The 12,579-nt window shown below is 50.9% G+C and overlaps 1 protein-coding gene across 5 annotated transcripts in view; it reads left to right on the top strand.

Moving 5' to 3' along the window:
- The window catches only part of ATP2A3 (ATPase sarcoplasmic/endoplasmic reticulum Ca2+ transporting 3), a 60,062-nt gene extending 47,483 nt beyond the window's left edge, over positions 1–12,579 (top strand). The window contains exons 19-22 of one of the 5 annotated variants that reach the window (XM_064468313.1): positions 170–287; positions 911–1,028; positions 2,996–3,068; positions 7,301–12,579. In XM_064468313.1, coding sequence (XP_064324383.1) covers positions 170–287; positions 911–1,028; positions 2,996–3,068; positions 7,301–7,376 — 385 coding nt within the window. In that variant the 3' untranslated portion in view covers positions 7,377–12,579. Of the gene's footprint in view, positions 1–169; positions 288–910; positions 1,029–1,794; positions 4,523–7,300 lie in introns of those variants that run through there. The other 4 variants (XM_064468316.1, XM_064468312.1, XM_064468317.1 and 1 more) reach the window with 4 other exon arrangements.

Here is a 12,579-nt window from a genome sequence, read left to right as displayed (position 1 = left end):
GTTGCGTTGAGATGGGTGTCCAGATCCAAATCGTGGCAAAGCCTGAAGATGAACAGTCTGGAAGATGGGCTATAGTGTACAGCCTTGGAGAGGAGTGGGAACCCCCATCTTGGGCAGGCAGGGGGAGCAGGAGGTTATTGGGGCTAACGCTGTCCCCTCACTTTCACAGTGTCTCTGAGAACCAGTCACTGCTACGGATGCCGCCATGGCTCAACATTTGGCTGCTGGGGGCCATCGTCATGTCTATGGCTCTGCACTTCCTCATCCTCTACGTCAAGCCCATGCCTGTGAGTGCCCCGTGCCACCTCCGCGTGCAGCCCAGGAGGCTCGTCCTGTGGGTGATGACATCCCCTGGAGCAATCTTCCTGGGTCTAGAAGGTTCTGGGATGGTTGTCCCCAGCATGTGCCCTCCAGACCAGGTCCGGTGACTCAAACCAATATGGGGACTGGGAGACATCCTGCCCCAGTGAGCCTTTACTTAAGTCAGAAGCTCTCCTTAAAGGCAGCGCAAATGGGTATGGATATCTCAGCTCCTTTTGGAGGCGTCATCTCCTTTTGCAGTCCAAGGCTTGTGATGCCTTAGTTGATGCCCAAGGGTGCATAAGATGAAGTGAGTTGTTGTGCCCAGGAGGTTATGTTGTCCTTTGTCTGCTGCTAAGCACCTGTGAGCACATACAGTCCTAGCTGGTGCTTCACTTTCCTCATCTGCAGAAGAGATGAAGGACATTGTTTTTGACTGATCACGGCAGACCTTGAAGAAATCCTGTTCTTTGGGCTGTCTGGATGCTCTCTCCTTGTACCTGGGATGACCCTTTCTCACCCTGTGCCATACAACAACCTGATCTTTAAAACAAACAAAAAAATCCCACCTCCTTCCCTACTGACATGTCCAATCCTTTCCGCCTTGCAGCTCATCTTCCAGGTAACCCCCCTGAGCTGGCCGCAGTGGGTGGTTGTAATGAAAATCTCCCTGCCTGTTATCCTGCTGGACGAAGGACTCAAGTACCTTTCCCGCAACCACTTGGACGGTGAGCATGGTCTGCACCGCGCTGGGTTATGTTCGCTCCATGGCGCTTTGCTTGGGCTTTGTGGACACCTCGCTTACCTCCTCCACTTGCATGTTCATCCACCTTTGCTGTGAAAAAATGACTTTTTTTTCCTACTCCCTTCCTTCCCGGGGACCATGCCAGGCAGAGCAGTTCGTTCTTACATGTGCTTGAAATACTTCCTCAGGAGCTGGAGTACTCGATAAATCTGCCACATGTGTTTATCCCGCTCCACTCAAACCTCTGGGTACTGGATCCCTTCCCTTACAAAGCAAAACAAATCAAATACTGGTTTCTAACAGGAATCATTCCTTTCCCCTGCAACCTTCCACCCGTCTATGGCCATCCTTATCTTGTGTTTGCTACCTCTGCGTTAAGATCAGACAAGAGTTGAGCGCCATATAAACTGTTTATGATGGGATTGCCCTTGGCCAGCACTTCTTAAGATCCGTCCTGTGGCACATGCAGCGGAGGAGCAGCTCCAGTGACACCGTGGCAGCGGTTCCCGTGTGCTCCTGGGCTGCGTGCTGTAAATCACAGCATGTGTTTAGGCAGCCCTCCAAAGAGATGATATCTTTTCTTTCATTTCTTGCAAAAGATGGTGCTGTGGGTGATATCTCGCTGCTGAGTTGAACCTGCAGGTTTCCCCACAGCGGCTGTGGGGCCGTGGCTGCTGAGCGGTGCTGTGCCTGCCACAGGGCTGGCCGCTCTCCAGGAAAACAGGTTTTATTCTTTTTTTTTTTTTTAGGGTGTGTTTGCTCTGACAGTGATAGCGGGGAGAAAAAGGGCAGGAGAGACGCCGTCCTTGCCTGAGGAAGATTTGGTGGCCCTGGGGGGCAGATGAGCAACTTGAGCGTGGGGACTGGATGTCTTTCCACAGCATCACCCTGCTCAAACCTTTTCCACCCCTTAGGCAACCAGCATCCTAGCAAGCTCCTCCTTTTACCTTCACCCTTTAATAAATGACCCAAGAAAACTGCGCAAAGCCACTCTTGCCTCTCAGGGCTGAAGGCAGGTCTGTCCAGCTCTGGCAGGGAGGAATCTGGGGCATCGTAACAGTTCTGTTTGGTTTCTTGTGGAGCAGAACCATGCACAAAGCTGGAAATATGGGATGGGAAATTGTTGCTAGCAGGAAACGATCACAAACTGGTTGCACTCCCCATTACTGGGTCCCAGTGCTCTGGGGGTGCTCGCGTCCGCTTTTCTTTCTGCAGCGAGCTGATGCATAACCACAGCGAGTGCTCAGTGAAGCCTCTGCTGTGAAGTGGAGGTGCAGGGGCTTCAATTTTTCGCAGCCCGGATAGAAATTGTTTCTAGCTAATTTTCGTTTAATTGTTGCATCTCTCAACAGACCGATAGGTGCTTTGCATCACCCAGGTCTGTCTTATCGTATGATTACAAGCCTGTGGCACTGGGCTGGGGTGTAGGAGAGCTGGTTTAATTCCTGGCTGTTGCATCCCATGCATGCCCTTGGTTGTTGCTTCACCATCTGTGATGTGAGGATGAGTCTGTCTTTCCCCCACACTTTGCATTTCTCTGTAAAAACTCAGCACTGTTGGAGGATGGGCTCTTCTTCAGCTCTGCCAGCACAGCTCTGAGCACAGCAGGGTTTCTGGCATATGACCCTTTTGAGACCCATCATACCAGCTCAGAGTGTTTTCTCCTCCCATGCCATGCTCCCAGCATGCTGGATCCTCTGAGCCATCCTCATCCCCATGGTCACGATGTTGCTGATGCTCGCGGGTTGCTCTGTGTCTCATCCAGCAAGGGTGTCCCATACAGCTATTCAGTCATGGCTATGGGGCAAAATCATGCTTAAATCATCACATTTGAAAGAAATAATTGAAATCCTGCATCTTCCAAATTCCTCGGGGCTTTGAAAAGCAGACAGAAACCCTCCAAAAGCCACTTTTAAATGTGGTATTGTGATTTTTTGTTTTTTTTACCAGGCATTCTCAGGACAGTAAGACACACGTGGAATGGGGAGCACCAGTTGAAAACCTGCAGGACTCCAGAGCAAGGGTTGGCTTTCTTACGTGTCTCATCCTCAAGTGTCATACTTCCGTGCTTCCTCCAAAGTCTTGCTTATGTGTGGTGGGGAGCTGCTCGCACAATGTCTGGGTGAATGTGGCTTGGAAAACCGGCTGATAATGGAGCCAAGGGACTCTCCATACCTGGACAGGGACTCCTTTCCAACGCTGGCCTCTGTGATTTGCTTCAAAATAAGGTCTAAAAAGCCCATGAAGCAGCCATTTGTGTGGTAGTTTTGGTCAGGGGCCAGGCTACTGCTTGGTCTCTGCAAGGCATGAGACCTTCTGAGGCCAAAATCTGAGGGATGGCCAAGGGTGTTCAGTTGAAGGATGCAAATGTATAGCTGTGAGTTCTGCTGATTCAGGTTTTGCATGGAAAAGTTTCTCCTTTGATCAGATTTAGATAAGTTGTGTTTCCATTATGCTGCATTTTCCTTGTCCTTGAAGCGGCAGAAAGCTGAGACTTTTCAGTTTTCACCGTGGTCTCAGTGCTTTACATTCCTCTCATCATCATCCCGGTCACTCCTAGCCTTTGTCTTGCATGCCTTGCATGTATCACTGCCTGCATCCATCTCTGGCCCCTCTGAGGTTTCTGCTGTCTCAGTTTTGGATACAATGCAAGTGCATGGCTGAGCTAGGTTGGCTCGGTGGGACCTGCAGCTGTTCTGGCCATGGAGATGTCTCCAAGACCCACTCAGGTGCCCATCACAGATACGTGCTGGCAGGCTCACGAGGGCTGACTGTCCTGAAGGCCCTCTTGCCCTAGTATTTTTAATATTTGCCATCCTTTATACATTTAAGTGTATTTCTTTGAGCCCTGTGGCATGCAGGAGGGAAGTTTCCAGGCATCTGTGGCAAGACCTTGCAGAAGTCTCCTTTCTGAGTGGTTCCAAAGCATATAAAATCCAGATAGGACAGAGAGAACACCAGTGCTCGTGCCCCTCTGTGCACTGTCAGCCTGCTGCCACAGCCACCCTGCTCCCATCCAGCCTTCCTGGCACCATCCCTGGGATTCCTCATCTTCACCATCTTGAAGCAAACCCATCGCAGGTGTTAGTGTTGCCACCATGGTGTTTTTACTCGTTTTCAGCACGTTAAGCAGCAGGCCCTGCCTGGGTGCTCAGGCTTCACGCTTTCTCACCCATGCCATGGTAAAAACAGGGGTGAGTCCAGCAGCGGGTGCTTTCCGCAACACAGCCACGCAACTGCCCCGACAGCAACAGCACCAATGAAGATCAGAAGTTTTGATGCACAAGAATTGTCTCGGTGTGTTTTGTGGCAGATTAGCGTTTATGCAGCCGTTTGTCCTTACGCCCATTGAGGAGAGCAGCCCCTGGGCCGTTTTGCAGGAGCTGCGAGGTGGTGGCCACAGCGCTGGGTACCTGTCCCCAGCAGGTACCTCTCTGCTCCCTGGTGAGTGGCACTGTGCTCTGCAGCCTCCTGCCACCGCAGCTGATGTCTAGGTGAGATTGCACCCTTGGCTGAGCATCCCTGCTGCCAGGGGAGATTTGGCCTCTTATCTGCAAAGTCCGTGTCAGCTCTATGCTTTAACATCCTTCCAGAGGAGAGCAGCTGGCAGAGGTGGCTGTGCAGTGGCAAGGGCATCGCATTCCCTGTCAGGACCAGCCAGGGCTCCGCATCCCTCCGAGACAGCCCAAAGTCTGCAGGGACCAAAGTCTCTGTGTCCCATCACAAAAAACCCTCCAGCACGTAGTGAAAAAGAGCCACTCACCCTCATCTCCCCTGTGCACCCGCACCTGGGGACTAGGGCAGCCCCTGAACCCTGCCAGGGGTTCACTCTGCAGCCGCCCGCTTTCCCTGTGGAGGAGGCAGGCGTCCCTCTCCCCAGCACAGTGGAGAGCTGGGAGCGAGTGCCCGTGGCCGTGGCTGCCCTTGTAGGGTAATCTCTGCACGGAGCTACCTTGGCTGGGCGCTGGCGCCGCGGGAGGAATGCGTCCCCATGGGCCAAGTTGTTTGCTTGAGCTGTGGGATGCTCTGAAGGAGAGCGGCACCGCACCTTCTGCTGCCGGAATCTCTCCAGACAGGATTCTACAGCTCTGCTGCCTTGGTTTTTGTTCCCTGCCCCCTCTCCCCCCCCCGCCCCCCCCCCCGGTTATTTTTCTGGGGTGGGTGTGTGTGCGCCATGCTTTAGAAACGTAAGAGCAGAGGGAAGCTCTCGGTGCTGCTGCTCTGGGAGGAGGATTTCGCTTTCGGTTTTCTCCTGGGGTCCAGGGTCGCGGCTGAAGCTCAGGGTGCCCTGGTGCAATGGGGGAGATGTGCAATTTTCAGAACTGCGAGGGCTGCAGGGTTTCCCTCAGCAGAGGCAGCGATTCACGGTTTGGGCTGGCAGCTGGAGTCTGCATCCCTCCAGCATCACCTTTTACGGGAGCCTGTCAAGAGGAGAGTCAAAATCAATAAGGAAAAACTCCCCAAAAGCCTCAGCTGTCCTGGTGGGGAGCGTATCTTGTAGGAAATGAGCTCGCATTGCTCGGTTGCAGGTTAGCAAGAGTTGAAGGGCTGTGACAAGCCTGAGAAACTTGGTGTGAGGCAGGATCCAGCTGGATCGTGGCCACCCCATCAATCCTGCAAAGAGGTCCCTGCATCCCCCCTGCTCCTGGGACCAGTGTGCGGAGAGGAGAGCCAGATGCTGGCGTGTAGGGACCTGCATCCTATTAAAGCGAAGTGGGCGCCGGACCCTTGGCTGACTGGAGTTCGCATGGAAACACCCGACTCGCTGTGCTGGGGGCGTTACTTAGAGGCCTAAGAGTAACATTTTGAATAGCATCTGCTGTGGTTGAATTCTCGCTGTTGGTGCTGCAGCCACGTCCCCTTCCTGTCCCCATCCACCGTATGGCAGGGCCGCCCCCCTGTTTGCACAACCACAGGGTCAAGCATTTAGGGGAAGCGCTGTGCCTGGCAAATAACCGCCATTGTGTTACCCGGTAAGGACTGTTTAACTGCCGGAATTGCTGGAGAGGCACCCCTGAACGTGGGGGAGATGAATTTTGACCATTGCAATGGGGTTTATTACACTGCAGTCGCCAGCATCCCTGCTTTGCTCTGAAGCCTGTGGTGCAGAAGTCGTCCAGAGGGATGCTGCCGTTGCATCAATCAATTTTATTTCAGGACATGAGGGCTGGGCTCTCCAGCCAGCACTGGGAAGAAAATTTGGCAGAAGTTGCGAAAAAGTTTTTTCTCTCTCCTCCTTCTGTTAGTTATTAATTCCCCTGGAAGCTTGTCAGCACCAGGGTTGGCAGCGCAGGCTCTGAGCCTCGCTGGTAACCCCAGGCAGGACCCCTATTTATCAAGAGCACAGTAACAGTGGTCCTCTGCAAGATGTGTTTGGTGGTGTGTGCAGTGCTGAAAGATAGAGAAATAGGGCTGAAAGATTTAAGATAAGTGATTTTTTTTTTCTAACTCTTCTCAGAAAGTGCTGCCTTGTGGGTTGTTTTTTTTTTAGAAAAACTCTTGTGTGCTGTGGGCAGACAGAGCTGCCAGCAGGGTCTTTCCCACCCTGTGCTGAAGAGTAGCTGCTGCCTTGGGGGACCCGGAGACGCTGCTGGTGACTCCTTGAAAACTGGGGATCTAGTTGGTGTGAGCCAAGCTCTGGCAGAAATTTCAAGGCTGCTCACACTGAGTTCAAGCTGAACACAGTAATTTTCCTTTGGGCCACATGTTGCCTGTTACCTTCCACGTCTGACTCCATCCATCAGTAGGGTGGGGAGAAGCGACTGCAATGGGTAGATTGGTCCTTGCTAGTTGTTCCAGAGGTATAAATGGATGTAAATATATGCACATATATATACAGAGAGAGTGTGTGCAAGTGGCGTCAGCTCACAGAGCAATATCCATCCACCTGGCTGTGGCAGGGACAGGGCTTCCTCCTCTCTGCACCACTGCCTTTCCCCGGGTTGCTCCCTGATGCTCTCGTTAGGAGCAGTAACAAGGGATCCCTGCCTCTTCACCTTCCTGCTGTTCCTGCCTGCACGGCTCCGACTCATCCCTCTTCCTACCTCTTGCAGGCTGAGTGTGCTGAGCCCTTCCTCACCCAGGGACCAGCATCCTCCTCCTGGTGCACCCTGAGCTGCAGCGGCTGCAGTCGGGCCAGCTCTGCGCAGACGGGATTGACCCGGGAGCAACCTCGCTTGAGAACAAAAGCAGGGAGCTAGTTCGCTTCTGAACACTCACCAATACTTTTTCTTCTCTTTTTCCCCTTCATTCCAGGACAAGAGGACAAGAAATGAATGATACAAAGGAAACACTCCTAACTAAAGGATCCCTAACTTGTAACTCGGACTGAAGTCTTGCATGCATGACCATCGCTAGAAGCCAGCAGGACATGCATGTGTCCGACTATCAGACAAATGCGGGTGAATCGTTGAAAAGAAAAATACTGATTTTGTTTTGTTTCGTAGCTTTCTTTTTCCTGTACATAAGAGTGCAATTACTGGACAGCTGGTGTAGGGTTTGGGGACAGAGCTGTGTGGACCTGGGTCGTTGTAACGTGGTTCCTTGGTGATTTGTTCCTGCAAAATTTGAGACCCTCTTTCCAATTTTCACCCTGACGGGTTGAGCTCAGGCAAGGCGTCTTTCATGGGAGATCAAGGCGGGGAGTCGGGATTTTAGGCAATATGCTGAGTGTGGGCGGGAGGCTGCGTCCCCCAGCGGGGCGGGATGCGCAAGGGCAGCTCGTGGGGCTGGGAAACGCTTGGTGGTGGGTGGGCAGGGGAGGGAGGTGAGGGCGCTGTGGGTTGGGGGTCGCCGACCCTCGATGACGTCTGCTGTGTTGGTGGGCCCATCACTGCAGTGCTGTGCTCTGCTCCGGTGGCCACAGTGCCCGTGGGCACTGCAGCAGCTGAAAACAGCTTCAAGGTGTGACCACTGGTGGTGTGGAGCTCGTGGACATCTGTTAATATGTCAATGCCGGGTGCACGCGGTGGACGGTGAAGTTCTCCATATTTATCACACTGTCCTGTTTGATCCCTGTGATGTGGAAAGCTCTGCACCTTCTCAGGCTCATCCGACACCAAAGTGCGACATGGTCTTGTCTCTTCTCCTCCGTCCGACATCTTGTTAGATCCCATCCGCACTCTAAGCCATAGCCATCTTCCTCGCAGGGGCAACCACGTAAAGCAAAGCATGGGGATGACTGACTTTGCATTCCTCATGTCTGCTGCTCACTCCTGGTCACGCTTTCTGTACTCAGTTGGTTTTTAACTATTTCCCTAGCAGGAGTAGACCTTAAGTCCTTGGAAGCATGTCCACGAGTTCATGTCCTCTGCCTTGGAGGACACTGCTGTCTTGCACAGGGCATCCTTGACACCAGTGATCTGCCTTCGAGACAGGAATGAATGTATGCTGTACATAACGTAGTCCTTCTCTGTGAGCAGTGTTTGTTGTGGCATCCCTTTTTATAAGGCACCAACTTTATTTTATTCTCTTGGGTTTTTTCTGCAGCAGGAGTGACACAGGCTGCAGCGAGAGTTTGTGGATCAGGAGTGGATTTTGGGATCCAGTAAACTGATCTTTCTCCATTGAGCTGCATCAGCTGAGGAGCTGATACTGGGTGATTTCTTCTCCAGCTCTCCAAATCCTCCCTCCTGTTTTCCTTAACGTTTGCCTATGATCCGTCCTGATGATATTTAGTTAGCCAGACCCTATATCTTTCCTCTCTCTTAAATTCCAGCAACAGCACTAGAGCCAGGGATTTGGATAGCATTTTGCTCCTTCACTGGTGTTTTATTGTTTTTTTTTTTCTTTTACTTTTTGCCTCTTAAAAGTTTCCGGTGCTTTTCTGTTTCTCTTTCACCTGGGCAAGAGCTATTCTTCCTCACTACAGTAGGTGCCAAATACCATCCTTCCTTTCTTTTCTCCATCACCAGCATTGAAGATGAGCAGAGCCCCCAGACCAATGGGAATGTACAGAATTGTTATACTACTGAGCTGATTTAATTGTACAGAAAACCTTGCATGAAATGTTGTTACTGTATTTAATATATAATGTATTCAAGGAATTTTAATATGGAGCTCTTTAAACAGATCTTTATAGATACTCTGTGGTTAGAAGGTTGTTGCTGATTTTTTTTTTAATATTATACTTTGTCTTGAAGTTTTATTTTTCAAATGTGTTATATATAATTGATTTAATTGGTGATCCCGTGGGGCAACCAATTCCTCTTTAAAGATTTTCACTGTGGATGGGACTCGCCCTGGCACAGAGGACCAGGGCATGACCCAGGTACTGCTTAAGCATTCAAAATAAGGCTTCAGGAAGACTAACGCTGTAGACACGTGATTTGCCCTTCCCTGAAAGGGTAGACTTCACCTTCTTTTAGTACAGATCATCTCCAGGTCTCTGTGCCGGGAAAGAGCCAGTGGGAATTTAATCCAGTGACTCAGTGACTTCTGTGTTTCCCTGAGGCTGAAAACCAGTTTGGGAGAGGCTGGTCCTGATTCAGAGCATCCCAGCCCCATTCGCAGGGTCTAGCAGGGCTTTCAGCTGCCCGATGGCATCTCGGTGGGACATGGTGGCCTCGGTCCATCGTGCCTGTGGGGACCTGCGTGGCCCATCCACTCTGTATTGCACCACCCGAGTTAAACTGATTTCCCTGGGCTTAAGGTCTGGCGTAGGATTCTTAATTTTACCCAAATATATATGGGTGTGGAAGAATTTCTTGTGAAAAGGTCCAACTAATGAGTACTGAATAATGGATGGGAGTCTCTAATGTAAGGACACTTAAAAGGAGAAAAAGTAAACGCTCTGTTTCAGAGCAGAGATGAAATAATGAAATTTTAACTCGCTCTTAAATTCCTGCTGGTACATTTTCCTTAGTCTCACCTGACAGCAGAGAGCTGGGGGTGGTTGTACCAGGCACCCTCTGAACCCACTAAGCGAAAGGCTGTGTGAAGAGATGCCGAGTTTGTATTTGTTGATAGAGATGCTGAGTTTCTGTTCTTTTATTGCTGAGGAGATAGCACACTGCTGCAAGCCTGGGCAGTGTTGGTCTCTCCGTGCAGTCGTTGGGTTGCAATTGTGAGTTACCAAAACCCAAGCGATCGCAGGCAAGAAACCGCAGCTGTGTCCCAGCCAAAGGCTCGTTCTTCCCAGCAGCAGCAAATGGCATTTGCCTTTACATTGTAAGCCTCTAGATCTACCTGAAAAATAATGCAGGAAACCTGCAGTAAGGCTACCTGGGCAGGCACCCCCATTGCTAGGAGGGACCATTTTGACACACCCCTATTTCCCCTTCTGAATGGTTGACCATGTCTCTCTCTTTCCCCCCATCCTTTCATTACTTGGAATACAGGTTTCATTCCGTGCTTTTTGATTACAGGGTCTTATAGCTCAAATATTTTAATGAAGTAGAAAAATATCCATAGATCTAATTGTTTTTCCTTTATGCTTTGGTGAAGGGTCAGGACAAGTCATGGAGTAGTTATTTATTGCATGTGTGCCACCAGCAGCGTGCTGGGTGCTTTTACAGGCTGGAGCATGTTCTTGTGCAAACTTGGAGATCCCAGAGCTCAGACCGTTGCTTTGGGATCAGGCCTTGTGTCTTACCGAGGCATCCAACTCTGTGCAATACAAGGGAGATGGACACCGGGTGGCTGTTTTGCCCAAGAGCTTGTTAAAAAAGGCAGCTTAGGGGCAAAGCCTCTGGGATCCTTGCTTTTTTGACAAGAGAGTTTAGGAATTATTTCCTTTTTAGTTTTATTTTGATGGTGCTGCCTGGCATATTCAAAGTTTTAAAATAAAACTTAGGTCTTTCCAGCAAGACCTTCAGCATCGCTGGGCTGCTGTGACAGATCCTCCCCCGTGCAGGGGAGCAGCGATGTGAGATGCACAGCGGAGCACGCACCAGCATGGCAGCACGGGGCTGTCCGCAAGCACTTTATACTCCTTTCTCAGGGGCCGGGCACTGTGCTGGGTTACAGCCAAGGTGGGAGGCGACGGTCCCGTGTCCCTGAAGTGAGCACCCGGGGGCCAGCTTTGGGCAGCCGCTGGGACAAGTCTTTTGCGCTGTTTTGGGCTGTCACGTCATGGAGGCCAGTTACTGGATGAGCTCTTTCCCCTGTGGTGCGTGATCCTGTCGGGAGGCATGTTGAAAAAGGAAGAAGAGAGATACTCTTCAAAGCAAAGTACTGCAACCTATGTTTTATTTCTGTCATGTGGCCACTGTATGGCTCAGGGTCTGGATGAGGTTTTTGATTTGTGTGCTTGAGCCTTTGGCACTGTGAAGACGTACGTGTGTTTCTGACGCTGTGCTCAGCCAGGGCTGGATGGTACCACCAGGCACTGGAGAAGTCAGGGGTAGGAGGGACAGGCTTTACTACAGGGGCTGGGGGACTGCGTTCCTGTGACAGCAACAAATCTGGGACTGAAGTGGAGTCATGGTGTGCATGGCAGAAGTAGCCAGAGGAGCACTAGGGCAATTCGGCAGCAATTTTTGGTCCCTCTTTAGTATGTCAGATCCATGGTGCTGCTTCCCAGGCATGGTCCTGCTCCACAACACTCATCAAATAACTCTTGTGCAGGGCTAATGCTCTCCCAGTTGGTGGGAGATGTTCATGAGGTTCAGTGACCGTGGGATCACGTTACTCCTGAAACTCAAACACGCAGGAGTTCCCCTGTACCAACTCCCAAGGCTTACTGAGCTTTTTGGTCCATACCTGGCATGGCTATCACCTTGTATAAAAGATGCCAGAGATTCAGTTGTCCCTGTTCAGTCCCACCTGGGCTTCCCCCCCCCATCTCTGCAGTGGCACTTTCTGGCAGGGCTTGTCCCCAGTAGGGAGGATTTTGGGACAAAGGTTTTGGGTCAGGTTTTTGGGACGAAGGAGAAGGGCTTCAGCCCATGCAGAGCTTGCATAGCACAGTTTGGGTTAGGGTTTACAGGGCTGCAGCGAGGAAGAGGACACAGAGGGTGAGTTGTGCTCCCTGGGCCTGTCGTCTTGGTGCCATTCAGCTTTTGGTATGAGTGGGGCATTGAATGAGCCTAAATCTGTGTGCACCTGGAGTGATGGGAACACAGGTACTGCCGCTGGTGTCCAAACCGGGGATGCTGCTGGGTCAGTCTGGGTGCTTGGGACCAAGAGGAGGGCGACCGCTGAGCTGCTGCGGGTGCCCTTAGTGGCTTCAGTCTGGGAATATGCTGATTTATTTTTTTTAATATGAGATGCCTGAACAGCCAAATTGAGAAATCTGAGTTTGTGCTTCATAGCAAAAAGTAAAATATTATATCCTGGGGGGGCGGGAGGGTGTTATCTGAGGGGTAGAACTGAAAGAAACAAGGTTTCCTATTTTATTATATGAGAGATATTTTTCCACTAAATTACTGCTTCCTAAATCGTGTCCTTTGTCCAACTGTAAATAGCCAGGTGTGCTGTGAAGATGTGGGAAGGCTCCTTGTGGTCAAATCCATACAATCCACTCTGTTCACACAATATTGGGCTGATTTGTTTTATACTTATGAAATTACAGAAATAAAAGCAATTTTACTGGA

This window comes from Phalacrocorax carbo, chromosome 17 (assembly GCF_963921805.1).
Source record: "Phalacrocorax carbo chromosome 17, bPhaCar2.1, whole genome shotgun sequence".
Taxonomy (NCBI): domain Eukaryota; kingdom Metazoa; phylum Chordata; class Aves; order Suliformes; family Phalacrocoracidae; genus Phalacrocorax; species Phalacrocorax carbo.
The sequence above is the reverse complement of the archived record's forward strand: the minus strand, read 5'-3'. Positions and strand labels throughout refer to the sequence as shown.